The sequence below is a fragment of the Dermochelys coriacea genome, chromosome 1, assembly GCF_009764565.3.
Source record: "Dermochelys coriacea isolate rDerCor1 chromosome 1, rDerCor1.pri.v4, whole genome shotgun sequence".
NCBI classification, from domain to species: Eukaryota; Metazoa; Chordata; order Testudines; family Dermochelyidae; genus Dermochelys; species Dermochelys coriacea.
In genome coordinates, this window is record NC_050068.2 from 291,882,862 (window position 1) to 291,909,936 (window position 27,075).

Genomic DNA, 27,075 nt, shown 5'->3' on the forward strand with positions numbered 1-27,075 from the left:
CTCTGTGTGTGCAACAGGAAAGGGGTACAAGGGATAAATCCGGAAGACAGTATCAAAGCCATATCACAACCTCCTGGGCAACAGACGTTATTAGAATCCGTTCTGTAAATGAAAAAATAATAATTCATAGATACTAGTAACAGACTGTGTTTGAGTGATGCTGCTTTGTTTTTCTCTTGGATTTAAGGAAATAAATGGTGCTGAAGATCATATTTTTCTTCACACTAACTCTTCAAAAGAGATGGCTAGGAGTAAGGAAACTGCCATTACCCAGAACTGCATGCCATCTGATACATCTCGCTGCTCACCTAGAAGAATCTTCCAAGCAATGATACAACCCCTGACAAAAACAAGGCTCCACAGTGGAGAGGCAGAGGGGTAGCATTCCTACAGCCAGCAGGTCACTCTCCCCTCCCTCCGATGCTGTTCTTGTGCCCAGTTCCTTTCTCTCCCACAGGTTTCAGAGTAGCAGCCCTGTTAGTCTGTATTCGCAAAAAGAAAAGGAGTACCCGTGGCACCTTAGAGACTAACAAATTTATTAGAGCATAAGCTTTCGTGAGCTACAGCTCACTTCATCGGATGCACTTTCTCTCCCACGTCTCCTCTTATTCTTACACCCCTGCCAGGTGTCGCCACCGCCCCTCCACGCTCCAGCTTGCCTCTCCCCCTTCTCCTGCCCTTGCCTCTGCCCGCCCCTTGTCCTGCTCTTTCTGCTGCCCCACACCTGTATGCTGCCGTCTCTCTCCGCTCTTCTCCCTCCCTGCCTTTGATCCTTCCCCTCCTGCTGCCCCGCTCAGCAGCTCTTCCCCAGCGCAATGAGACACCGCAGCTTTCCGAGGGGCAGGCAAAGGGAGTTTCCCAGACCAAGGTGTGAAGGTGCCGATCGCCGACCTCTACGTGGCCTTCCCTCTCCTTGCATTGAGGGACAGAGCCCGAGCCCAGCCCCCTGCAGGGGGGACGCGCCCCTCATTCTCCTTGGGCAGAGAAAGGTGCGATCCCAGGGAGTGACCGCTGCGGGAGAGAACCTGGTCCGCAAGCGCGGGGCGCATGGGAACGGGGGAGCCCGGGGAGGGGCAGGAGGAAGGTACCTAAGGGGCGGGGGGCAGAGAGCCCAGCTCCTGTGCCCCGGGGGGCAGCGGCGGCGCTGCAAAGCGAAGCGGGGGGGAGGGGGCGGCTGGCGTCAAGCGCTGACCAGCCTCGGAGACGGGCGCGCCCCTCCCCGCCCGGCGGGATAAAGGCACCGGCCCCTGGCGCTCGCTCGCAGAGACCCGGCGGCGGCGAAGCGAGCGGGAGGTGCGAGGGCAGGGTCCCGCCGGGCGGCACCATGCGCTCGGCCGCCGGCCCCGGGCCCTCGTGGGAAGACGCGGCCGCACCCGCACCCGCACCCGCGGCCGGGAACGGCAGCCAGTGGCGGCTGGCGGCGGGGAGCAGCAGCCCCAGCCCCAGCCCCAGCCCCAGCCCGGCGCCCGGCTCCGCCGCCCCCAACGCGAGCCGCGCGGCCGGCTGGGACCCCTACGGGCGGGACGAGGAGCTGGCCAAGCTGGAGATCGCCGTGCTGGCGCTGACCTTCGCGGCGGCGCTGCTGGGCAACGGCCTCGTGCTGCTGGCGCTGCGCCGCACGGCCCGCAAGGCCTCCCGCATGCACCTCTTCATCCGCCACCTCAGCCTGGCCGACCTGGCCGTGGCCTTCTTCCAGGTGCTGCCGCAGCTGTGCTGGGAGGTGACCTACCGCTTCCACGGGCCCGACGGGCTGTGCCGCGTGGTGAAGCACCTGCAGGTCTTCGGCATGTTCGCCTCGGCCTACCTGCTGGTGGCCATGACGGCCGACCGCTACGTGGCCGTGTGCCACCCGCTGCAGAGCCTGCGCCAGCCCGCCCGCCGCCCGCACGCCATGGTGGCGGCCGCCTGGGCGCTCAGCCTGCTGCTCAGCACCCCGCAGTACTTCATCTTCTCCCTCAGCGAGGTGGAGCGCGGCTCGCAGGTCTACGACTGCTGGGCGCACTTCGTGCAGCCCTGGGGGCCCCGCGCCTACGTCACCTGGATCACCGGCGGCATCTTCGTGGCGCCCGTGCTGGTCCTGGCCACCTGCTACGGCTTCATCTGCGGCCACCTCTGGCGCAACATCCGCGGCAAGACCCGCCGGCGCGGGGAAGGGGGCGGCGGGGCCCGCCGCAAGCCCGGGGCGGCGGCGGCGGCGGCGGCTGGGCCCCCCGGCGGCGCCTTCCTCAGCGGGCTTCTGCCCACCCCGTGTGTCAGCAGCGTCAAGACCATCTCCCGGGCCAAGATCCGCACCGTCAAGATGACCTTCGTGATCGTCTCGGCGTACATCGCCTGCTGGGCGCCCTTCTTCACTGTCCAGATGTGGTCCGTCTGGGACCCGCAGTTCTCCTGGATCGGTAGGTGAAGGGGGGGCGCGGGTGTCCAGCCTCTGCTCTGATTTGCCTTGCTGCCACTCCGGAGCGACTCCGTACTCAGACCGAAGTAACTCACAAGAGATTCTGAGAGAGAGAGACTTACGTGAAATACTTCCCCTGCCTTCTGCTGTGGGTGTGTTTGGGGAGCAGAGGGGAAATCCAGACCAAGGATTATCTCTTTAGACGATAACGGGGGAATGAGTCGGTTTCACTCAGAGCAGCTGCCTTTTTTTACAATTAATAGTTTGCCCTTGATGGTTGCTCTGATGACCGGGCCAGCTCTGACAAGAAAACCCCGTTGTTTCAGTTGTTCTTGAGGAACAATTTGAATAATGGGGCTTTTGGTTTTAAGCAACTCTCCCCGGTAAAACAAATGTGGAGTTCTGCTGAAAAAGCGATGGCCCGATTTGTCTCCCTCTCAATTATTTCTTTCGGGAAACATGTTGAATAAAAATCACCATGTTCCTGAAAAAGTTTTAAAGGATTTTTTGTGTTTATATTGCATTATATGAGTTAAGTAACTTGCAAATAACCACAGGAATGCTTTCTCACTTACTGTTTTGCTTTTGCTACTGAGTGACAGACATAATGTTCTGGTGCAATAATTAATGAAATGCAGCTGCTACCCTGGAAAGCCTTTCTCCTGCTAGTCTTGAACGCGTTTCAGTTTTGCCACTTACCGGCACTCAAACAGATTGAAAGAGGAAAATAAATGACTAATCTGGGGATTCCATTTCATTGTAAAGTTTGTGTCTGGGACGGGTGTAAACCTAGAGCCTGATCCTGCTCTCGCTGAAGTAAATGAAAGCAGAATCAGGCCCTTTAGAGATCTAGGGAAGATTCTACAGTATACCTCAGCTAAGTAACCTCAAGAGGCTAAATCATACAGTACATGGACAAATATCCCTGACTTCAGTGAGTGTTTTCCATGAATAAGAACTGTAGGACTGGATGCAATGTCTTGCTGTCTTGCTTGGGTTAGATCAAAACGCAGTGTTCAGTTGATAGGAGCAAATCCTTTTAAACTCCATACTATTACAAATGTGTTGTTGTGTTGTTGTTGTTTGTTTTTAACGTGATTGTTCTAAACTATTGGTTCTCAAACTGGGGGTCGTGACCTGGTTATGTGTGGGGTCACAAGCCCCAACCCCAGCGTGCGGCTGCAAACTGTGAGCCCCAACCCCTGCACCGGGCTGTGAGCCCTGACCACGACAGCGACGTGTGGCTGCGAGCCGCGACCCCTGGGTGCAGCTGTGTAACTGCGAGCCACGACCCCAACCCTGGCCAGGAGCCACAAGTCTTGACCCCTGTGCTGGGCTGCAACCTCAAGCTCTGATCCTCATGCGGGGTTGCGAATCCCAACCCCAACCTCCATGGGGGACTGTGGGGCCCTGACCCCAACCTTGGCCAGGAGCGGGGCTGCGAGTCCCAACTCTGACCTCCATGTAGGGTTGCGAGTCATGACCCCAGCCCCCTTGTGGGACTGCTGGGCTGCAAGCCCTGATCCCAACCCTGGCCAGGAGCGGGGCTGTGAGCTCTGGCCAGGCGCTGGGCTGCAGGGCAGTACCGGGTTTACAATGGCGCCAGTGGCACCTTGGGGCCAGGCCCACACTCAAAAGGGGCTCCGGCCTGGCCCACTCACTTGCGCTGTACCCAAAGCAGCTGGCTCCTCTATACCCCCCCGGCTCCTCCCCCCACCATTTGCTCCACTCAGTTGGCCAGCCCAGGGCTTCTCTCCATCTCCTGTCCCTGCCTGTCGGTTCCTCCCCACCCCATGACCCACAAGCGCCACCGGGAAGATCAGCTATTGGAAACTGCCAATCAGCTATTTAGCATGCGCAGCAACCCTCATCAGCTCTTTGGCTGGCTGCAACCAATCATCTGTTTGGCACAAAGTCCCCGCCTATCAGCTGTTTCGCCTGTGGCTGCTGAAGCTCCCAGCGGGCTCCCACCTTCCACTGCAGGCAGATGTGAGTCCTTTTAATTTTCAGGGCAGAGGGAGCTGGGCTAAGGGGACAAACAGCCAGGGCAAGGCAGTTCTGTGCTAGCTGTGGAGGGGTGGGGGAGATAGGTTGTGGGCAGCTTCTTGGCAGGGGGCTGGGAGGAGATGGGCGGGCAGCTTCTCGGCTGGCTGCAGAGGGGTAATGGGGGGAGTACGGACCAGGGGGTTTCTCGAGGACCAAGTCAGCCATTCTCAGCCCACTCTGGTCTCCCCCAGGACCTGTGCCCCACTCCAGTGCTCTGTCCAGCCAGTTGGGTGCGCCTGGCCATGGCCAAAGGTGAGAAGGGCTTCGCTGCAGCCCCAGCCGCAAAGGAGTAGCCTCCTCCAGCCCAGACCCTGCCTGTGCCCGGACCCCTCCCACGTGGACTCTGGGAGCTCCCAACCCCTACGGTTCTGACCCAGGTTCCAGGGCTCTGCATCCCTTCCCCTGTGCATGGAGGGACAGGAGGGGGCAACACACCAGTACTTCTAGACGCATCCTCCCTGCGGGATCTTCTCCCTGGCTGGCTCTCATGCCTGGCAAAATAACACTTGCTCAGCTCAAAGCTGTTTTCCCCCTCTCTCTCTCTCTCCCCTTCCCTCCCCCAGATCAAGCCTGCCTGAGGGGCTTTTCATCCTAAAGAGGAAGTTTATCCCCGCCCCCCCAGATCAGCATCCCCTCCTCCCCGAGTCAGGATGGATTGACTTCCTTTCCCTGGATCCACACTCCCCCCTCCAGCTCCCAGGGAATTCCTTCGATTGCATTCCCCCCCCCCCCAGCTTCAGTCAGGAGATGCTGCCTTGCTTCACCTTGGGACACCTGGGCTCGTCTAGGGCTGCAGCGGCCCAGAGGAGGAAGCAACCCCCCCTTCCCCCTTGCCTTTGGCCATGGTTCCAGTAGGGGCTCCCCTCCCACAAAAGTTGCAGAGTGTGTGAGGGAGTCGGGGGTGGGCTGCAGCCCTGGGGACTGGGAGGAGCTGGAGCCACACAGCAGCCATACAGCAGGATGAATGAATGGGAAATTTCTATGTTGGGCTGTTGAATTAAATTTCTCTCTGTGTCAGGGTGGGCAGTTTCTGGGCTGGCCGCAGGGGGTGGGGGTGGAGGGAGACAGAGCTGCTTTGAGTGCGTGGGTAGGAGCGGGAGCTAGACAGAGCCGACAGGAGGTGGGGAGCAGAGAGAGAGAGAGAGAGAGACTGGGGAAAAGGGACACAGGTGGAGAGCAAGAAGTGGGAAACATCAGGAAAGAGAGATACCAAAGATAGACACGCATTCAATAACTAGAATGAAACTGTATAAATATGCTGAAAATAGCCTCCCCTCAAAACTGGGAGAGCACCCCTCCAACGCACACACATTTTGCCCTTAAAGCAGGAGGGGGCAGAAAGGAGTGAGCAGCAGGTGGGAGGCATTTAGGGGAGGGGGTCGGCGGGCAGGAGGCATTCAGGGGGGTCGAGGAGGATGGGACAAAGTGAGGGCAGGAAGAGGTTGAGTGGGGGTGGGGCTTTGGGGGAGGGGGGCGGAGCCAGGATGAGGCACCCACCAACAAAACCAAAAGTCAGCACCTATGCCATGACCCCTTCCTCCCGTCCACTGTTTGCTCTTCTTGGCTGGCAGCAGGCTCCTCTCTGCCCCGGCAGAGAGGAGCCTGCTGCCACTGCCAGTCCGGGCTAGTGACTGTCCGTTTCAGGCTCCCTTGGGGCAGGGGGTGCCTCTCTCTGTGGCTCTGCAGAAGCAGCAGGCTGGAGACGTTGGTGGCTCCCCCACCCCTCCATGCAAGCAAACACCTATTCCGCCACGGGCAGCACCAGTGCCAGGTGGGTAGGGCTCGGTGGGGCCCTAGGGAACAGGACTGCTCTGTGCTCCCGAGCTTCAGCTGTCCTGCCCCCTAGCACTGTGCTGGGAAGGGGGATCCCTGTTCTGTGCTGGCTCAGCAGGGCCTGGGGGCAGGGAGTGGGGGAGGCTTGTGTGTTTTGGGGTACTGGGCAGTGGGGGTCTGATGTGGGGTTGTTATGTAGATGTGGTGGTAGGGCTGTGGGGAAGGACACTGGGCAGTGGAGGTGGGGGAGATCTGTGCGTGTTGGAGTACTAGGAAGTGTCGAGTACTGGGCAGTTGTGGTTGGGGTGGGGGTGCATGGGCAGGGGTGGTGATGTGGGGGGGCGCTGGGCATAGGGAGTCAGGGGGCACTGGGGGTTGTGTGGCATGGCATGGGCCCACCCCCATGGTTGAAGGGGCACGCTGGCAGCACAGGGCTGGGTGGGCCAGTGTGCGTTTGGCGACTGCCGGTTTCTAAATGGTGTCCTCACATTGGGCGAAGTGGGACTGCCCCTGCTGTGCCATGCCCCACTGCCCCTGACCAGCCCCTTGCTCCAGGGACCAGCTTCCCTGCCCCATGTTCCATTGCCTCCATGGGGGCACACAAATATATTTGGGGCCGGGCCCACAAAAGATTAATCCGGCCTTGTTGTGGGGCTGCGAGCCCTGACCCCTGTGCGGGGCTGCGAGCCCCGACCCCAGCCAGGCGTGGTGTTGTGATCCCCAACCCCAAGCAGGAGAGGGGCTGTGAGTCCTGAGCTGGAGCATCCAGGATGCTGTGAGCCCAGACCCCTGTACTGGGGTTATCAGCCAGGAGCTCCGCTGGGCACAAGGTTGTTAAGCCCCAGCCCTGCTATACACAGGGTTGTCAGCCCCAAGCCCTGCCAGCTACTGGGAGCCCGGCAAGGCTCTTGATTGTGAGCCACCATCACCACCAGGTGCAGATCTCAGAGCCCCAAGCTGCTCCAGCCCAGCTCCACCCCCAACTCTACTCCACCTCCAAAGAAAGGGCGCCAAATAGAAGTATGCCCAAGGCGCCATTTTTCCTATAGCTGTCCCTGGTACAGAGATAACATTAGAGGGCTTGATTCTTTAGCAGCTGAACAAGTACTTTATTAATTAACAATCAGACACACAAGTGCAAACTTTCTCCTGAAAATAATGGCCACCTGTATTGCTAAAACCTCTAAAAAACAAAAGTATCTCGAGTTTTACATTAAACTTGGTTTTACCAGTATCATCCCCTCTGATATTGAAAAAACGCAATGCGTCATTGGCGGTGAAGTTTTGTCTGCTGAATCAACGAAACCATGCAAACTTCAGCGACATCTTGGCACTAGACATCCTGAGCATAAAAATCAAAACGTGGATTTTTTTAAACGCAGAGAAGATACAACAAAGGCGGCCAGGCCTGATGCTGATGGAAGTTTCCGACAGCAAACATCCTCAGCTCTGGAGGTCTCTTATGTTGTGCCACTACGAACTGCCCATACCAAAGCGCCGCGTACAGCAGGTGAGGTGCTTATTCTGCCAGCACGCAAGGAGATTGTGGCACTCATGGTTGGCAATGATACTGCCAAAAAACTGAATATGCTCTCCACGTCTAATGATACCGTGAAACGCAGAATATGTGAGATGTCTGAAGACATCAAAAAACAAATTGTGCATGAAATTAAACATTCTGCTTTCAGTATGTTCAGCTTGCAACTTGATAAAATCACTGATGTTACTCACTGCACACACCTGATAGCATTCATATGGTAAGTTAATGCCAGGGATGTTAAGGATGAGTTCTTACTCTGTGAACAACTTGAAACAACCACAACAGCACAGGCCATTTTCAATAAGGTGAACGCCTTTTTTCGAAAGCAATGGCATTGAGTGGAAAAACCTTTGTGGTATCTGTACTGATGGTGCTCCAGCAATGATGAGTGCACGGTCTGGCTTTCAGCAGAAGGTAAAGTGTGTCTCACCTAATGTGATTGTCACTCATTGTGGAATCCATCGTCAAGTCCTAGCTGCAAAGACATTGCCAATATGCCTTAATACTGTGATGGATGTTGTTATACGAGCAGTGAACTACATTAAAGCTCATAGTATTCATAGCTGAATAGTTGTCTCTTTTGAGAGCTCTGCAATGAAATGGGAGGTGAATATGAAGTTCTGCTTTTCCACACTCAAGGCCGATGGCTTTCTAGGGGACGCGCATTAAAGTGCGTTTTTTTTACTTTGTGAAGAGATGGCAGAGTTTTTCCTGCGAAAATAGAAACAAGAGCTGAACAAAATGTTCAATGACAAGAAATGGTTTCTCTGCTTGGCATACCTAGTTGATATCTTTGGTAGCCTTAATGATCTCAATCTGTCACTTCAGGGAAAATGTTCAAATTAATAGACCTGACTAATAAAATCAAAGCCTTCCAGATGAAGTTGGATCTGTGGTGCAGGAAGCTGGACACATACACATACGGCATGTTTCCAACACTTTCCTCGTTCAGCAAGGAGGAGGAAGTTAACATTGATAGTGCTCTCAAGTCAGCGATCAGTGAATATTTGAGAGCCCTTCATGAAGAGTTCTCACACTACTTCCCAGTGCTACCAGAAGCACTTCATTCCCTGGTGAAGAACCCTTTCAGTGTGACAGCTGAGCAGTTACCTACTGACGATATTCACGCACAGGAACAGTTTGTCGACGTGATCAATGATGATGAAGTGAAAGCAAAATTCACACAGCTGCCTCTAAACCAGTTCTGGTGCTCAGTTGCAAGTGAATACCCACTTGTGTCTGAAATGGTCCTGAGAGTACTTCTGCCATTTCCCACTTCCTACGAATGCGAGTGGATTCTCCAGCCTTCTCACAATAAAGACAAAATCTTGAAACCGGCTTGATGTGAAGGACGACATCAGATGTGCCCTTTCTAAAAACAACACCAAGAATAAAACTTCTTGTGTCAAACAGCATAATCCATCTCACTGATTTTTGGCTGCTTTAGGTCATTAATTGCCCTCAAATATTAAAATAAAATTCTACTTAAAAATAACTTTTCCACTAATATTTAATTCGATAAAAATGTGTTTTAGTCTTAATTTAAAAGCAGTGAGAAAAGATAAATTCATTTTAAGTAATAGGGTTTAAATTTAGTATTTAACATAAAGTTAAATATAAAAAATGTGTTTTTAATTTCTAAGGGGGATCACACTCAGAGGCTTGGTGTTCGAAACGGGTCACCAATACAAAAAGTTTGAGAATCACTACCCTAGAGTAACCAGGAAGGCTGCCAACCGTCTTGTATGCCTGCTTGAAAGTTCTGTGATAACTTAAATGTTTGACTTGTAATACTTCTACCTTTTTAAAAACGTAGAAAAATAAGAGAATTTTGCATTTCCCAGGTTTTCACGGTGTGTCTGACACTTCAGCTATTTGTACACAGCCAAGGAAAATATCAAACTATCATCCGCCTAAAAAAAGTGCTAAGCTCAAATGTTTTACAAAAGCTTTTAGAGATTATAAATTTGCTGTTTTGTAAACAATCGGCTCTTCTCGAAGGAAATGGTCACATCTGCTTCTGATTTAATAAAAGGTAAATGGTTGTGATTAAAACACTTGCTGAATTAATTTGAACAAACATAATTTAGTAAAATGTTTCCCCAAAATTCAAAACTCCAGATGTGCTTTTTGTTTTTAAATTAAAAAGTCTATTCCAGAAATAGCACAGTGAATTCATTTTGCCCTTGCTATGGATAAAATTCTGGATGTAATTTTCATTCATTATAAAGTATGCATACATATATAATGTATGTAAAAACATGTAAAGTGAAAGCTGGAAGCCACAAACTTTAGATGATGATACTATATTGTACTTTTGTACTTCAAACTGTCATTGACAATAGTGGGAACTTTGATTACACAAGAATTGTGGGATTGAGCTCAATCACAATACATACCATAGTTGATCAAATATAAATAGAATTGAAGGTTTGAGGCAGACTAATATAATTTTGATTTCAAAAGGAGGAAAAAAAACTGTCAGGACATTTCACTGTATTAAATAGAGAGATTAATATGAAGAGACATTCTAAAAATCTTGTAGAACTGTACAACACAGTGAATATATCACTGTGGAGATTTAATATTCATAAAGTGAGGCCACTTTTAATTGAATATACTAAGTACTTGAAAGAGTCTGACAATTTAATTAAACTAGTAGAGGTAAGAGGATGAATTTTTTTCTATGACAAAGTTTACTTGAAGGAAAAAAAAAGAGCATCTTTCTCTGATCTCTAGCATTATGGACCTGATTCAAAGTCTATTGACTTCAGTGGGTTTTGGATCAGGGCCTATATACATTTTGGAAGAAAAAACTTAGGGTGAAATCCTGGCCTTGCTGAAGCTAGTGTTTTGCCAATGATGTCAATTTCACTCTTACCTAATCGAATTTGGACTTCAGGTTTGGGATTTAAGGCTCCTGTCCAGCAAAGCACTTACTTAGGCAGTGGCTAAACTAGAGAGCTGCAGCTGCATTGCTGTAAGCTCTCTAGCGTACTCACTTTAAAATGACGGGAGTCATTTTCCCCTCCCCCCGCCCCCAACAAGCTGCAATAGCTATATCAGCAGGAGAAGCTGTCCCACCAACATAGTGCTGTCCATCCCGGCACTTAGGTCAGTGTAATTTATGTCTGTCAGGGGGGTGGCTAATTCATACCCCTGAGCGACATGACTATTACCAACATAAGTGGTAGGGTATGCATAGCCTCAATGTCAATGGGACTGCTGACACTTATAGGTTAACATGTGCTGAAGTGCTTTGCTGTCTTGGGTTCTTAGAACCCAAACCAGAAGTCCTTAATCTTTACTCAGATGAAAGTCCAGTTAACTTCAATTGGAGTTTTACCTGATTAAGGACTTCCTGATTGTGTCCTTGGGATGATTTGGAGGATCTATCTGTACAACTGCTGAATTCTGGTTGATATGAAGTGGTTACTATGAAAATTGCTGAATCAGCTTTGTTGTATCCACTATGGGCTAGAATGGCTGTGTTACTTCCTCCTCATATCTGGTCTAGGAGGTCATAAAACTCAAGGACTCTATTCAGGTGATAACAACTTGGAAGAATGGATGAGCTCGGATCTAAAGGAGAAACAGTTTTATGTTCCCTCTCTGAGGGGAGGGGGAACTGGAAAAAAATGGAAATTTACGAGGTGCAGAGCAAAGGAAGCAGGGCGACCAGTTAGGGCTTTAGATAAAGACTTACAGGGGAGGAAGGAAGGGCATGGACAGTCTAGGTCAGAGGATTAGCTGAGGGGAGAATACTCCATGTTTCAGCATGCAAATAACAGAAGGATGCTGGACAGTCCCTGACGCCAGCCCAAAGAATGATCTGGAGTGGTGAGGAAACTGAGGAAGGGAAATGCATGTAGTTTATTATTTTTGTATGGATCTGTGTATTTCTCATATGATTAAGTGAAGAGCAGCAGCATTGTAGAACTCTGGACTGTATGTCTGTGTTATATGTAACACTTCCCACATGGTGGCCCCTTGGAGAGGTAAACTAGAAGTCTCTCACCTTTGGTGAGATTATAGAAGAGGTGTGTGTAAGAGACGGGGGAGCCTGAGGAGTTCATACTGATTACAGGGGCTGGGCAGGGTGCCATGAGTTCACAGCTCTCCAGATAGAGTGTAAGAGAGAGGGTCTTCATTCTAACAATCTGCCTGGGGACCCCAAGACTGGGACAGTGCTTGGGTTTATAACACCTGGGGATCCAGAAGCTGGATTCGCCCACAACAGTCTGAAGGGCCGCCAATAGAGGACACCCAATCAGACCAGTGACAGTATTTATTATGGTGTTAAATGTCCATTGTTGTTCAGTTCAAGGATTGCTTTTCTCATTTCTGTTCAACAATTAATATAAAAAATCAAATGGTTAATGAAGAAATTGACTGTATGTTGGCAATGTTCCTTTAATTCTGCTACTAAAACAGTGTACTTTTTTTTTTTAAATAGATTCTGAAAACACTGTCATTACAGTCACTGCTCTGTTGGCCAGTCTGAACAGTTGTTGCAATCCATGGATCTACATGTTCTTTAGTGGACACCTCCTGCAAGACTGTATACAGAGCTTCCCTTGCTGTCAAAAAATAAAACAAAAGCTGAGTAAAGAAGATTCTGACAGCGTTAGCAGAAGACAGACTTCTTTTACCAACAACAGAAGCCCAACAAACAGTTTGGACATGTGGAGGGGTTCACCCAAATAATCAAAATCTACCAAATTCATCCCCATTCCAATCTGAACGAGTTACACAGAAGAGACAGGTCTTCAAGTGCAGTAACAGCACTTGTGAGTATCATAGTGTGGCGCTTCAAGCTTGTCAAGGCACTAGTCATGAACAATTAACTACAGCAGTAGCCATATCATGAAATGTACAATATTGCTAAATAAACTATTTTGAACTGCTGTAAATTATATGAAAAGTATTAATGACATACAAAGCAGTGGAATGTGGGCAATTGCTCTGGAAAGAGTACTAATGACCATAGTTTTTCTAAAGTTAACTTTATTCATTTTTTGTTTAACACTTTGTTTGCATGGTCATAATTTTAATTGAGACACTGCTTCAAAACAGTAGAGGACTGGTAAGTAAACTAGAGTAACTCCATGGCTCATTATTATAATGGCTATATGTTGTACTGATCCTCTGAAGTAATTGGAAAATCACAAGGTGTAAAGCAGTTCATAATTTGACCCTAAACCATGGGGAAATTGCTAGAAGAAATTCCAGTCTTACTGGACAGGGAACATTCTAAATAGCTTGGTTAACCAGGCACATAGAGTTATTGGAAATTTAACTATTCCTATTGCTTTACCATTCAACTCCACCAGGAAATGAACTGAAACTGGCCAACGTTTTTCACTGAGGGCCCAGTTGTGCAGTCTTTATGCTGGCAAATCTTCCATTGATGTCAGTGTCTAGGTATGGACTTCATGGCTGGATTTTTGGGGCTTACTCCTGCTCCCATAGATATTGATGGATTTTTTTCATTAGATGCTGGATCCAGCACCTGCCTTTTAAATTAAAAAGCAGAGACAGAGTGACAAAAACATTACATGTCAAACTTAGTTGCTCCCCAGCTGTTGGTAAAGTGCTACTGAAAGCCACAACAAGACCAACACCAATACAAAAAAAAAACACCTGGTTTAAGAGTAGAAACTGCTCTTGTTTTGTTTTGTTTTCTTGCTAGGGCCTAATCCTTGCAATCCACAATTAGTCCTTACTTATGGAAACAGTCCCACTGAGTTCAATGGAATGACACTAATTGCCTAGCAGCTTCGGGGTCAAGCAAGTATATTCCAGGATGTGAATTTCAGACTAATCTTACAGTTGTTCTGAGAACATGCAAGGATTGCAACTTTTTGGCAGTCCTAAATGAATTGCTCACTGAATGCAAAGATGTGAAGGGGCATTCCATGTGACTACATAGACTTTAAGTGCATCATGGTTGCCAGCTGAAGTGTGCTGACATCTAAGCATAATTCATCATCATAACTACTCTTAAAGTGTGCCAGTATCCCACTACAACTTATGCTTTGCTGTGTGTTATTCCTATAGCATCTGAGTACTTTAATAACACATTTTCATGAAAGCTTGGTTTTGAAGCTCCTTGAACAAATTTTGCTGTTTGTTACAAGTCCTAAGAATCTCTTAAAAGGACAACATTGAGGCTAGTGAGCTTAAAATGAGACCTATCATTTTAGTGTGGTTTTGGAGGCACACCTATCACACTGTCACTCTGTTCTATCTGTTTGCTCCATTCTTTTGAGCACATCAGGTATGGAAGTTTTCAATAATTTTGCTGGTGATATGCAGGATTCAGATTTGAATTTCTAGCATGCTCTTGAGAATCAAAAATCAAGCAGAGTGGAAGAGCAGTGGTATATTTATAAATATACTTGCATCACATGCATGCTCATACCTCTGATCAGAAACAAATTCCCTCTGTTTCTTGTTGGTAGGTCACTATAAAGAGGATTTGGGATTTAACAAGATTGAGCCCTAGTTATTGTTTGGCTAGTTAAATATTGGGCATGTTGACCCTAAATATGCTTTTCATGCAGAGCAAGATTGGGCCCAATATCTCTCTAAGCATTCAAAAGGGGAAATAATAGAAATAATTGAAACTGCATACTAATTAGGCTATATTCTGCCTCCACAGTACTAATGGAGCTCCCATCCATTTCAGTAATAATTTTGTGCAAAGAATGAGGTCAGACTACGTCCTGACAGAGAAGAGTGATTTTCATGCATTGCTAGCCCCATAGAAAATGATAGCTATTTCTTCAGGAACAAAAATATGGGGAGAAAAGCCTACAGCATTAAAATGGTACATTGTACTTTTTATGTTTTCTTTTTAATATGCATTTAAAAGCCTGAAGGATCAAAGTTTATACACAGATGTACATAAAACATATAGATATGAGTAAATGTATGAACCTGTTGAAAAAATTTGGTCCAAATCTACATATGTATGTATTGGAGGACTCTGTGTGTGTGTGTGTGAAATGTGTATATATACACACAGTGTGTACTGCATAAGCATCAGATACATATTTAGGTTGCATATGTCTCATATGAAGATGCTATTCTTTGACTAATTTTATGTTTTTGTTAATATTACTATCTTTGTACATGACATCTATGCAACTAGGTGTGCTTATAACATTTTATCAAAGGTTATTAGCCTGAATTTTTCTATAATTATATACATTAAAATAGACAAGACAAATAAAAATTTTGAAATCTTAATGAAAGTTGGGCAATGAACGGCATAAAATATAAACAAATTATGGCTCAAAATTTTAGCAGAGTCTTTAATTGTTTTCCAAGTATGCTACAAAATCTATGCCTAAATTTTGGTGATTTCCCATGCAGTTGTATTTCATAAGTGCTATGTAGTTCTTGTGACTGATTTGATAAAACTGCATAGGACAGGATTTGAGATTCCAAACATTTTGTAATTATTACTTTGAGTTTCTTCTTTTGCTTAAACTTTTTTTCAGAGTGAAAATTAAGGTGTTCTATACAGATACAAAAGTGCTTCTTAATAGTTGGTTGAAGTTAATGTTAGCATAAGATTTTCATGTGCTAATGAAAAATTTCTTGTTCTTCCTGTTTTCAATCAATGAATAAATAATTGCTCATTTAAAATGTATAAACTTGCTCCAATAGACTTCTGGATTTGTTTGAGAAGCATTATATAGTGGGGTTTTTTTGTTTTTTTTTTTTTGTTTTTTTTTTTTTAAACCAATACAGAAGACCATTAATAAATACCAGAATCTGCAGAGTCAGGGTCAGGCAAACTCTGCATTGATTTTTAATGTTACGTGCACATAAGGTTTTCAGGACTGAACAAATTTTAAATCACTTCATATTATGTATAGTTCATGTGGGATGTATATCCTAATACAAAGAATATGCAGTTTGCTTTCCACTAAATACTATAAAAAATCACTCAAGTGTGATAGAGCACTAATTTCTGCTCTATTGAAGTCATTTGGAGTTTTGCCCTTAAAGGCTCCTGCTCCTATTGAAATCAATCTGAAGTGAAACCAGACTGGTGTCTCTGCACGCTACTATTCATGTGGTGATGATGGGATTACAGCAGTTTAAAAAAGTTTAGACGGAACCACTGGAATAAGTGGCATGATGCAAGAATCAGCAAGGACTTAGATCTGATTTTTTGATAAGAAACGGATGTGTTGGCAAGAAGCACACCCCCCTCCCCCACACACACTAGTCACTTCCTAATTTGTGAGTAAATAGTGTACGTACTTGGAAGATGTTGTTTCTTTACTACCAAACTAGGACCACATTCTGCAGTGCTCACACATGCAAAACCCAATTTGGACCCAGTCCTGCAGCCCTGACTCTGAGACAAATCCTGGCCTTACTTGTTTCCATAACAGAGAGCTCACTGGAATTGTCCTTGGCTGGGCTCCACAGTTGGAGAGGACTAATGAAATCGTGGAGCCTCCTTCCACTTTTTCAGAGTAATTGCATAAGATTTTTGCAGATGCCCAGTCTTGCCCTCTACCTCATCGGGACCTGAATGTTGGTGCTGAGGAGGTATTGAGCATGCAGAATTCTTCCTCAGCGCCCGAAGGTGGGTTCATTCCTGTCTATTAGTATTCTGGGGAGACTGACTGGCAGTGTAGCCCAAGGCAAGTAATGGATCTGTCATCTATGGGTGGAATAAGTTCTAACTCATTTTACTTTCTAGTAACCAGAGAGGGAAGAAAACAGCCTCCCAATAAGCCCTCCCATTTCCAACCCCAAAGTAGCAGATATAGATGGGAGCCTCACTCTCCCTGTGCATGGGAAAGAAGAGAAGGGCAAGGTCTGAGGAAAGTTTTTCAGGGGCACTGGGGAGGTAATCTGCGCGAAAATCCTGACTTCCCCTGAGCAGTCCTGTACCACCTGCGTATAGGTCACACTCAGAGCCCTTTTACCTTCCTTCCACCTTGCATTAAATCATTCCACAGATCAGGTGTGCTGGTGTCGAAGTATAATACTTGCTGTAAGGGGCTAGCAGTACTAACAGGTGCATAGGCAGGACTCCAGATTTAGTACTCACATTGCCTTCAATGGGAGTTTCTCTAAATAAGGGCTGCAGAGTTATCATCATTAGTTATTTAAATAGATTGTGCTCAGATACTTCAAAAAGACACAATTCTATGGAAGATAACATTCTCCTCCTTTATATGGTAATTTTTTTAGATGCTCAGTCCTATGAAATTTGCAACACTTCTACCTTAGGTTAAACAATATAACATTGGTAGTGCTGGGAAAAATAACCCAGGAATTTTGGCTTCTACTTTTGTCTCTTAACCACTTATTAAAGCACATTTCTTTTCCAAACTCTTGAACATTTTACTCTGTGTTACTCTTTGATACGAAAAAAAAGAACGAGGAGTACTTGTGGCACCTTAGAGACTAACAAATTTATTTGGGCGTAAGCTTTTGTGGGCTAAAGCCCACTTCATCAGATGCACGCAGTAGAAAATACAGTAGGAATATATATATGTATATACACACACACACACACACACACACACACACACACAGAGAACATGAAAAAATGGGTGTTTCCATACCAACTCTTAACAAGACTAATCAATTAAGGTGGGCTATTAATCAGCAGGAGAAAAAAAAACTTGTAGTGATAATCAGGATGGCTCGTTTCAAACAGTTGACAAGAAGGTGTGAGTAACAGTAGGGGGAAAATTAGCATGGGGGAATAGTTTTTACTTTATGTAATGACCCATCCACTCCCAGTCTTTATTCAAACCTAATTTAATGGTGTCCAATTTGCAAATTAATTCCAGTTCTGCAGTTTCTCATTGGAGTCTGTTTTTGAAGTTTTTTTGTTGAAGAATTGAGACTTTTAGATCTGTAATTGAATGACAAGGGAGGTTGAAGTGTTCTCCGACTGGCTTTTGAAGGTTATAATTCTTGATGTCTGATTTGTGTCCATTTATTCTTTTGCGTAGAGACTGTCCGGTTTGGCCAATGTACATGGCAGGGGGCATTGCTGGCACATGATGGCATATATCACATTGGTAGATGCGCAGATGCACGAGCCTCTGATAGTGTGGCTGATGCGATTAGGCCCTATGATGGTGTCCCCTGAATAGATATGTGGACACAGCTAGCAACGGGCTTTGTTGCAAGGATAGGTTCTTGGGTTAGTGGTTCTGTTGTGTGGTGTGTGGTTGCTGATGAGTATTTGCTTCAGGTTGGGGGTCGGTCTGTAAGCAAGGACTGGCCTGTTTCCCAAGATCTTTGATATAAGTGATTTACATTGCTGTGCACATGACTTATGTCTTTATACTGGTTTATTTATTTGCTCAGCACTGAGCAAATCATAGAGGAGGACCTGGGCTTTGACCCAAGGAACTTTCAATCTAAATTAGTAAACCAATACAGCTGAACCACATAATGGATCTAGAAAACATTACACATCCAACAGATATGTATAAACAAAAGAGTGACACCATGTTAACATTACTTTGCATCAGTAGCTGTGCTGTCACTGGTCTTCCACTCAATACTGCCCTATTTGTCCTCTCTAATGAGCCGGGAAGACACAGAAGGAGAGTTAATGCGGCTCAATAATTAGTACGAGTCTCCCTTACCACATTCTGGCACACAGCAAGAAGGCAGTTAGGCTTTATAACACTACACAGCATGTATACACAGACAACAGTTTCACAACCCTCCTTCCACAGAAATCTAAGTCGCCGTGTCTAGGGTTCTGATTGGGAGATAGGAGGCCTGGATTATATTCCCAGCTGACAATGACTATTTGACCTTAAGTCACTTCACCTCTCTGTGTGCCTCAGTTTTCCCTTCTGTAAAATGGGATCATGATATGTTCTTTAGTACACTGCTGAGAGATTTATGGATGAAAAGTGCCGTGTAAGGATTAAGTATCAGTGATGCAAAATACAGACCACAATTTCAAGCAATTTTTTTTTCTGGCTCAGCTTTCTCTCTATCATAATAGTCTACCCTAATTTACTAAAGCACCCAACATTCGACTGAAATGTACAGGCAAAGAGGGCACTTCCCAGTCATTTTTTTTAAACACTTAGGTATAAAATAGAAGATTTTCATTACAAATAAGAACATAAGAACAGCCATACCGAGTCAGACGAATGGTCCACCTAGCCCAGTATCCTGTCTTTGACAGCAGCCAGTGCCGGATGCCTCAGAGGGAATGAACAGAGCAGGGCAATTTATCAAATGATCCATCTACTGCCATCTAGTCCCAGCTTCTAGCATTTGGAGATCTAGGGACCCCAGGAACATAGGATTGCATCCCTGATCATCTTGGTAATAGCCATTGATAGACTTATCTTCCATGACCTTATCCAAGTTTAAATCTACTGAAAAATTAAACCAAGTGGAGAGAGAAAAAAATGATCATTATTATAAATGTTAATAGCAACAGAACACTAACACGGAGTGATATCAGTACAATCTGCCAGTTTGTAAATATGTGGTATTTTCCTTGTATTTAAAAAAGACCCCCATGTCTCAATAATGTGTAAATAGCATGCCAATCTTTTCTACTCTAATGTGTTTTTCCAGAGAGATGCCTGGATTTGTCCGAATCCCAGAATTTAACACCCCTCTCATTGACAAAAATATTGCTGGAAGACTTCTATTCTGAAGCAATAATCATTGTGGCAATGGGGAGCAGCTGATGAAGTAGGGAGCCAAAAGAGTCAGCAGCCTTTTAAAATTTAAACAATCATTATTATAGTGAGGAACTTGTGTGCATGCAGTTCAAATGCTCTCTTCTCATTCAGGATATACTAGCGTTAACTATAGAAGACTTGAGAGAAAATAAACATGGAATTAATGCAATTTAAAAGCTGTGACGGGGCAAGGCCAGATGGCTATAGAAAAGTAGAGGGAGATAGATATATTAGCTCCAGGCTAAACAAATCCCTGGTACCAGGTTAAGTGAAATAGAAGCTGCTCCAGGTCAATTAAGACACCTGCGGTCAATTAAGAACTTTCCAGAAGGCAGGGAGAATGCTATGTTAATTGGGACACCTGAAGCCAATCAGGGGCTGGCTGAAACTAGTTAAAAGCCTCCCAGTCAGTCAGGTGGGTGCGCATGTCAGGAGCTGTGGGAAGAAGTTGTGCAGTTGGAGAGGCTGAGTAGTACACACCATATCAGGTACAAGGAAGGAGACCCTGAGGTAAGGGTGAAGTGGAGCTTGAGGAAGTGAGGGCTGCTGTGGGGGAAGTAGCCCAGGGAATTGTACATGTCATGTTTCTAAAAGGTCAGCTACCATAGCTGATACTATCAGGGTCCCTGGGCTGGAGCCTGGAGTAGAGGGTGGGCCCGGGCTCCCCCCCCCCCAACCTTTGCCCCCTGTTTAATCACTGAGACTGGGAGACAACAGAGACTGTGCAAGGAAGGATAACTTCTCCTCACCTCCCTCGCTGGCTTATGATGAAAATGGCTCAGTAGACTGTGACCCTTGTCTCTAGAGAAAGAAGGGTTACGTGGAGGGTCACAGTGAGCCTTTGAGGCTAGCGAAATCCGCCTGGAAATGCAGAGGCAAGGACAGAGCTTTGTCACAGAGCAAATGCACTCATTGTCCTTGAGGTAGTGTAACACATTACAAAAGGGAAGAATCATTCAATACTATCCGTAAAAGGTTTAGGTTATGTCCCAATCACAGGCAAATGAAGTCTTTGTGGTAATTCAAGTTTGAAGAATTATGAAGAAAATTACTATTAATGATTCATCCAAAGCATTATTTGGCTAAGATCACAAAAAAGGGGGCAATCAACTCAGAATGATTAGGAGTAAGCCACGTTTAAGCAAATCTCTCCTTATAACGGGTAAAAAGTATAGAATAATCACCTGATTGTACTTCCATTTACTTCAGTGGGCGCAAAAGAGGGTCCGAGGTGTCACGAAAGGCAAGTGAAGCAAAAAATGTATATCAGTGCAGGCAAGAATTAAGGCACTGATCCAGTAAAGCACTAAAGCATGTGCATAGCTTTAGACACCTGAGCAAGCCCATTGTCTTCAATTATATGTTTTAAGTGCTTTGCTGCGTCAAAGCATACATGGATGGCAGTGAAGGGAAACAGATGTATATAGGGAAAAGAAGATAAAAACAAAGGCGAAGGTACATTGGCCTTTTTTTATATAGTCTTATCTTATTTTCTAAAGTAAGCTGTGCCTGATTTTTAAGAGAAAGTGAGAAGGGATTTAGATATGTATTTCATTAATAATTATTGTTCACCAGGAAATAGATTTTGTAGGAGTCAAGCACCAGAAATGCTGTGATATACCTATGGGTGTTTTCTTAAAATAACAGATGTGAAGCTTCTCAATTAATAAGTTATTGTTAAATTATTGTTAAAAGCCAGAAAAACAAGCAGATAGAGTTTTATCTGTAATCTCACATTCTTTTAGTATTTGTACAAATAAGAAATGTTACTAACAAGTTATAGGTCCACTCTTGAATATTTTAACTAATATATTCCCCCAAAAAACTATGCATAGTGCTGGCTCAACAGCCATGGAGAATGAAGTTCTCTAGCTAAAGAACAGATACAGCTTGGGCAGTTTTTCCACATTACTCTGTCAATGTGCCTCAGTCTGGATCTCCAGGGATCACCTGTAGGAGTCTGAAAGGGCAAATTAGTGCTTAAGGCCATTTTGTCCTTGGCTTTTCTTATGTGACTGTCATCAAGGGCACTTATTTTGATGGCGTTTTTTAGAAGTATGGATCCCTGTCCATTAGAAACCGAGATGAGACTACCAACTCATTTCACATTAGACACCAAGGGGGATGCAGGTGCCCCGCTGCCACTCTAAGTGCCTAAGTCCAACATTTAGGCACCATTGTCATTCACAACCCCCCTGCTCACCTGCTGCCTAATCTTGGAGGCACTTAAAGTCTCTAAGCACCTAAGTTTCTTCTGTTAATATCCCTGGGGTGCCTGAATTTTGGTGGCAGGGTATGGGCACCGCTGCTTCAGTTCTGACAGTGTCCAGCAACTTGGTACCTAACTCACACCTAAACCCCAGCAGATTCACAAACTAGGGGTTCCCACAGCTCTCTCCCCTGTGGGGCCTAATCCAGCAGACATGCTCTGAGTATATCTAGACCCATGCATAGGTGTCTCTGCTCTCTCTTCTGTGTATGTTGACCTTTTCAGTTCTTACACAGTTCATTACCTCTGTGCCTAAAAGTGGGTTTGGAGTAGGACTGTGACTTTCAGCCCTTAGGAGGCAAAACTCCCATACACTAGTAGGTACTCAGAGGCTACAGTGATGAAGGTCATATAATTATCTAGGACAGAGATACCATAGATTCAAAGGGAAGATTTCCCAAATAAGTACTGATAAAGACCTCAGGATTGGACCTAAAGTGCTCCATGATGTTGTCTGGGGATATAAGAAAACACAAAGAAAGCAAGAGTAGCATGTTTGGAATCTCTAAATATCTGCCACCCATGTGCAGTACTTGAAATAGAAATTCTAGAGAACCCATTCCTACAAATCTAATTCTACAGTAAGATTGTGGGAATAAGATCAATTTACAACACCTTGCATGGAATGCTAACAATGCTTGATTTCTGGAGATTCAGAAGAGTAGGCCACTGGGTAATAAGAACATTAAGTATTTTAATAAGTATATTTGGTCAAAAATGTTCCCACCAAAACTGATTTTTGAAACAAAATTGAGTTTTTGATGAAATGACAAAAAGAAAAAGTTTCTTCTTTCTGCAGAAAATTCCATATTTTCATCAGAAAGTTGAAAGCCCCAACATTTTTGGTTTTTCAACAAAAGCATTTTGGCCAAAACCTAAAAACTTTTCTAGTCACTTATTCCTCAAAAAGTCTAAATTTTATATGGAAAACTTGAACAAGTTTTTTTTTTTTTTCCACTTTTGTCTAAACTTTCTGCAGGATTTTTTTTTCTGACCAGCTCTATTTAATAAATACCACAGTATAGCATCAACAGTAAAAAAAATGAAAGTAAAAACTTTAAAGAGAATATAATCCCAGCCCTGCTATATCTGTTTTCCCTGAGCTAAAAATCATATAGGACATATTTGACAGAATTTCCAGTGGAGTTTGCAATGTTCCAAACAAGTTACTATACTGTTGCAATCTTATACTTTCATTTTCCCCTGCTTTCCATGTCATATTTGCCAGTGATGGACTTGGCCAGCTTTCAAGACTCAGTCAAGAATTAATTCTGATCTTCGGCCCAGAAGCCTAAATCCAAAGGAACTCCATTGAAATTCAGCCTGTTGGATTTACATCATTTTAGCAAAAATCTGAATCTGGTCCTCAACTGCTTCAATTTGAACTTTGGCTAGGAGTATTACAGGATATATCCTCAGGGTTAATTCAGGGCTTATGGCATTCTCCAGCTCTGATCTTTCCTAAGACCTATATTTCATTATAGCCTGTAATGTCATTTTCTAATAAAATTTCTAATAAAAACCTTGGAACACCCAGGGTTAATGAATTGAGGTCAAAACATTTTAGGAGTCTTTGGGTGGGATAATTTCATTTCAATATAATATATATATGGACCCATCATTCATTAACATGGTTGAACTTGCTAGATTTTCTAGTATATATTGCTAACTAATGGTATATTACTTTTTTGTTCTCTAAACATTTTCAACAGGAAGACACACATGGGCAGCATGTATAATAGGCAGGGTAAGGCTGTGCCTCCGCAAACAGTCCTGCGTGGCCCCACCGTGAGGCCCCCTTTTGCTGCTAGTTGGCCCCAGCCCAGGCATAGGTGCCACAAGTGCTTAACACCCACTGGCAGCTAGCTGCCCCCCTTTCCAACCAGCACTTCCTGCCCGCCGTTGGACCCCACCAATCAGCTATTCCCACTCCCTCCCAGCACCTACTGTCCACTGGAATCAGCTGTTTTGCAGCATTCAGGAGACTCTGGGAGGAAGGGGGAGGAGTGGGGATGGGGCATTCTCAGGGGAGGGGGCGGAACTGAGCAGGAAGAGGTGGGGAAGGGGCAGGGGGAGAAGAGGTGGGGTGGGGACAAGCGGGACAGGGGTGGAGGTTTGGGGGAAGGGATTGGTGGGGGCAGGGCCTGGGACGGAGCAGTGGGTTGAGCACCCCCAAAGCCCAGAGGAAGCTGGTGCCTACGAGTCCAGAGTTTAACAATCTTTATAGGTTAGATATTAGGGAAAAATATCTAACTAACTCTTCCTTGCTGCAGATTAAGCCCATTTCTTCTTGCCCTACCTTCAATGGACATGAAGAAAAATTGATCACCAACTTCTTCATAACAACCCTTAACATATTTGAAGACTGTTATCAGGTCCTCCCTCAGTCTTCTTTTCTCAAGACTAAACATGCCCAGTTTTGTATACCTTTCCTCATAGGTCTAATTTTCTAAACCTTTTATCATTTTTGTTGCTTTCCTGTAGACTCTCTCTGATTTGTCCATACTTTCTAAAAATATGGCATCCAGAACTGGACACAGTACACCAGCTGAGGCCTCCTCAGTGCCAAATAGAGTGGGATAATTACCTCCCATGTCTTACATACAACACTCTTGTTAATACACCCCAGCATATTAGCCTTTTTCACAACTGCATCACACTGTTGACTCATATTCAATTTGTGTTCCTCTATAAACCCCAGAGCCTTTTCAGCAGTATGACTGCCTAGCCAATTATTCCCCATTTTGTAGCTGTGCATTTGATTTTTCCTTCCTCAGTAAAATACTTCATACTTGTCTTTATTGAATTTCATCTTGTTGATTTCAGACCAATTCTCTAATATGGTAAGGTCATTTTGAATTTTAATCCTGTCTCAAAGTGCTTGCAATCCCTCCTAGGTTGGTGTCACCTACAAATTTTTTAAGCCTACTCTCTACTCCATTATGCAAGTCCTTAATGAAAATATTGAATAGTATCAGACTCAGGACTGATCCCAGTGGGATCCCACTAGATACACTCTTTCAGTTTGACAGCAAACCATTGCTAATTTCTCTGTGAGTTTGGACTTCCAACCTTTTGTGTACCCACCTCTATTTCATCTAGACAACGTTTCTCTAGTTCGCAAATGAGAATGCCATGTGGGATTGGGTCAAAAGCCTTACTAAACTCAAGATATCTCACATATAAAAGAAGAGAAGGAATGGAAAAGGAGAAGAGGGAGGGTCTAGAAGCGGAATAGGCAGGAGAGAAGCCTGTCATCCTACCATATTTCCTTGGGAATGTCCAGAGGTTGAGATGGGTAGTAAAAGAAGAGGACACTGCAAGCGAAAACTACTGTGGAAGCACTGTCAAAGGATTAAGGGAATCTAGGTTTCATATTGTCAGAAATGAAGGCACTGAGAGATAAAGAGGCCAGGGCCAGGAGGCCTCAGGTCAGCTAGCCTTATGCAATTAGCTCTGCCCACTACACCTGAACCAGGTGTTAAATTTAAAAGAAGGAAAGCCCAGCAGTGGGGGTTGCCTGAAGAGGAGAGTAGTTGAGCTGAGTTGTGGCTGGAAAGGCTCCAGCGTGGCAGTCCTTAAATCCAGTGTTCCTGAAGAGGAATCTGGGCTTGAGTGTCTCATCCCTCTAGAGAAGGGCAAAAGATGCTCCAGCGCTGTTTGGTTTGACATGAATTTTACTGACAGACCCCAGGGAGAAGTCTTGGGACCGTTACTCTGAAAAGAAGAGTGTGATTCCATTGAGTTCTGTTTGACTTTGGAAAGACTTGCTGTGGATCGAGGCAGAGCTGGGTGAGGGGACTTCGAAGAGGCCAGGTGAGAAAAAACAGGTTAGGGCTCGACTGGTTAGAGCTGGACTTGGATACCCCAAAAGAGGACTGAAATTGAAAGGTGACCTGGCCAGGGGGCTGGGCCACAGAAGCTGCAGAACCAGAATGGCAGACAATAGGTGGTGCTAGAGTAGAATAGCCCCTGCAACACCTAGTCCTGGCCCAAAGGAGTGTGCTGGCTGTGAGTTCCCCTGTTGCAGGCCTCCAGGGAAAGGAGAGAAAAGGAGGCCTCCAAAAGTAATCACGCTGGGTCTACACACTATCTTAAAGGCTCAAAGGGATGGAGATAGTCCTTTCACCATTTCGTACTGGGGGGTTGGAATCACTGCTTACACTATTTCCGGATACTATTCTGTGGTGCGCTGAGCTACCTCAGTGTTAGGCCTACTAGCCATGTACTGCCCTCCAGCCATGCTCCTTGTGTTTGAATGTACCATGTTAGTATGTAGTGCCTGAAACAGACATTCTTCTTTCCAGGGAGAAATTCTGGTGTACTGGGGAAAATAAAAATAGGTTGTTTCAGCTCATGCTCAAAATTCATAACTCTAAATAAATTCAAATGTAAATCGACTAGAGTGACCTGGTCCTCTGCCTTCTGAGAAAAATTAAACATTTGACACAGGAATTGCCAAAGCTCTATTGTGGGAGACATCAGTTCCCATATAATAGTTGGGGTTTTGCAAGATTTTATGAACTGACTTTATTCCCTTGGTACTATTTTCCTGGTTCCCACAGAGATAACGTATATTGCAGACTTTTGATGTGAAAGTTGCCAGATGTTCCCAGCAGAAAGCAACTCCTTAATCTTTAGTAGCTATTTAGTATCCCCCTCATTTGAAAGGTACATCTAAACACCAAGAGCCAAATCCTGAAATTCTGACTAACGGCCTGACTCTGCCAACCTTAACCACATTGTGGGATTGCCTTGTTGATTTTGGGACTACTAGCAGAGTGAGCTTTTACTCACTTTGAGCAAGGATGGAAGAATCAGACTCTCAGTTTGAAAAATCTCCTGACTCAGGTGAATCATAGAATATCAGGGTTGGAAGGGACCTCAGGAGGTCATCTAGTCCAACCCCCTGCTCAAAGCATGATCTAATCTCCAACTAAATCATCCCAGCCAGGGCTTTGTCAAGCCTGACCTTAAAAACCTCTAAGGAAGGAGATTCCACCACCTCCCTAGGTAACCCATTCCAGTGCTTCATCACTCTCCTAGTGAAAAAGTTTTTCCTAATATCCAACCTAAACTTCCCCCACTTCAACTTGAGACCATTACTCCTTGTTCTGTCATCTGCTACCACTGAGAACAGTCTAGATCCATCCTCTTTGGAACCCCCTTTCAGGTAGTTGAAAGCAGCTATCAAATCCCCCCTCATTCTTCTCTTCCCTAGACTAAATAATCCCAGTTCCCTCATTCTCTCCTCGTAAGTCATGCGCTCCAGCCCCCTAATCATTTTTGTTGCCTTCCACTGGACTCTTTCCAATTTTTCCACATCCTTCTTGTAGTGTGG

General features: G+C 45.5%; 1 protein-coding gene across 1 annotated transcript; it reads left to right on the top strand.

Moving 5' to 3' along the window:
- Nucleotides 1–1,266: 1,266 nt before the first annotated feature.
- On the top strand, nt 1,267–15,438 carry AVPR1A (arginine vasopressin receptor 1A). Its single transcript, XM_038387516.2, has 2 exons — nt 1,267–2,396; nt 12,211–15,438. The coding sequence occupies exons 1-2, from the start codon at nt 1,325–1,327 to the stop codon at nt 12,459–12,461; spliced, it is 1,323 nt and encodes a 440-aa protein (XP_038243444.1). The 5' UTR covers nt 1,267–1,324; the 3' UTR covers nt 12,462–15,438.
- The last annotated feature ends 11,637 nt before the right edge of the window (nt 15,439–27,075 follow it).

What these genes read in the sequence shown, in the direction of transcription:
- AVPR1A (XM_038387516.2), top strand. Translation starts at nt 1,325, where the DNA reads ATGCGCTCGGCCGCCGGCCCCGGGCCCTCGTGGGAAGACGCGGCCGCA. An exon ending in CCCGCAGTTCTCCTGGATCG is followed by an intron (nt 2,397 to 12,210) that starts GTAGGTGAAGGG and finishes TTTTTTAAATAG; the next exon opens with ATTCTGAAAACACTGTCATT.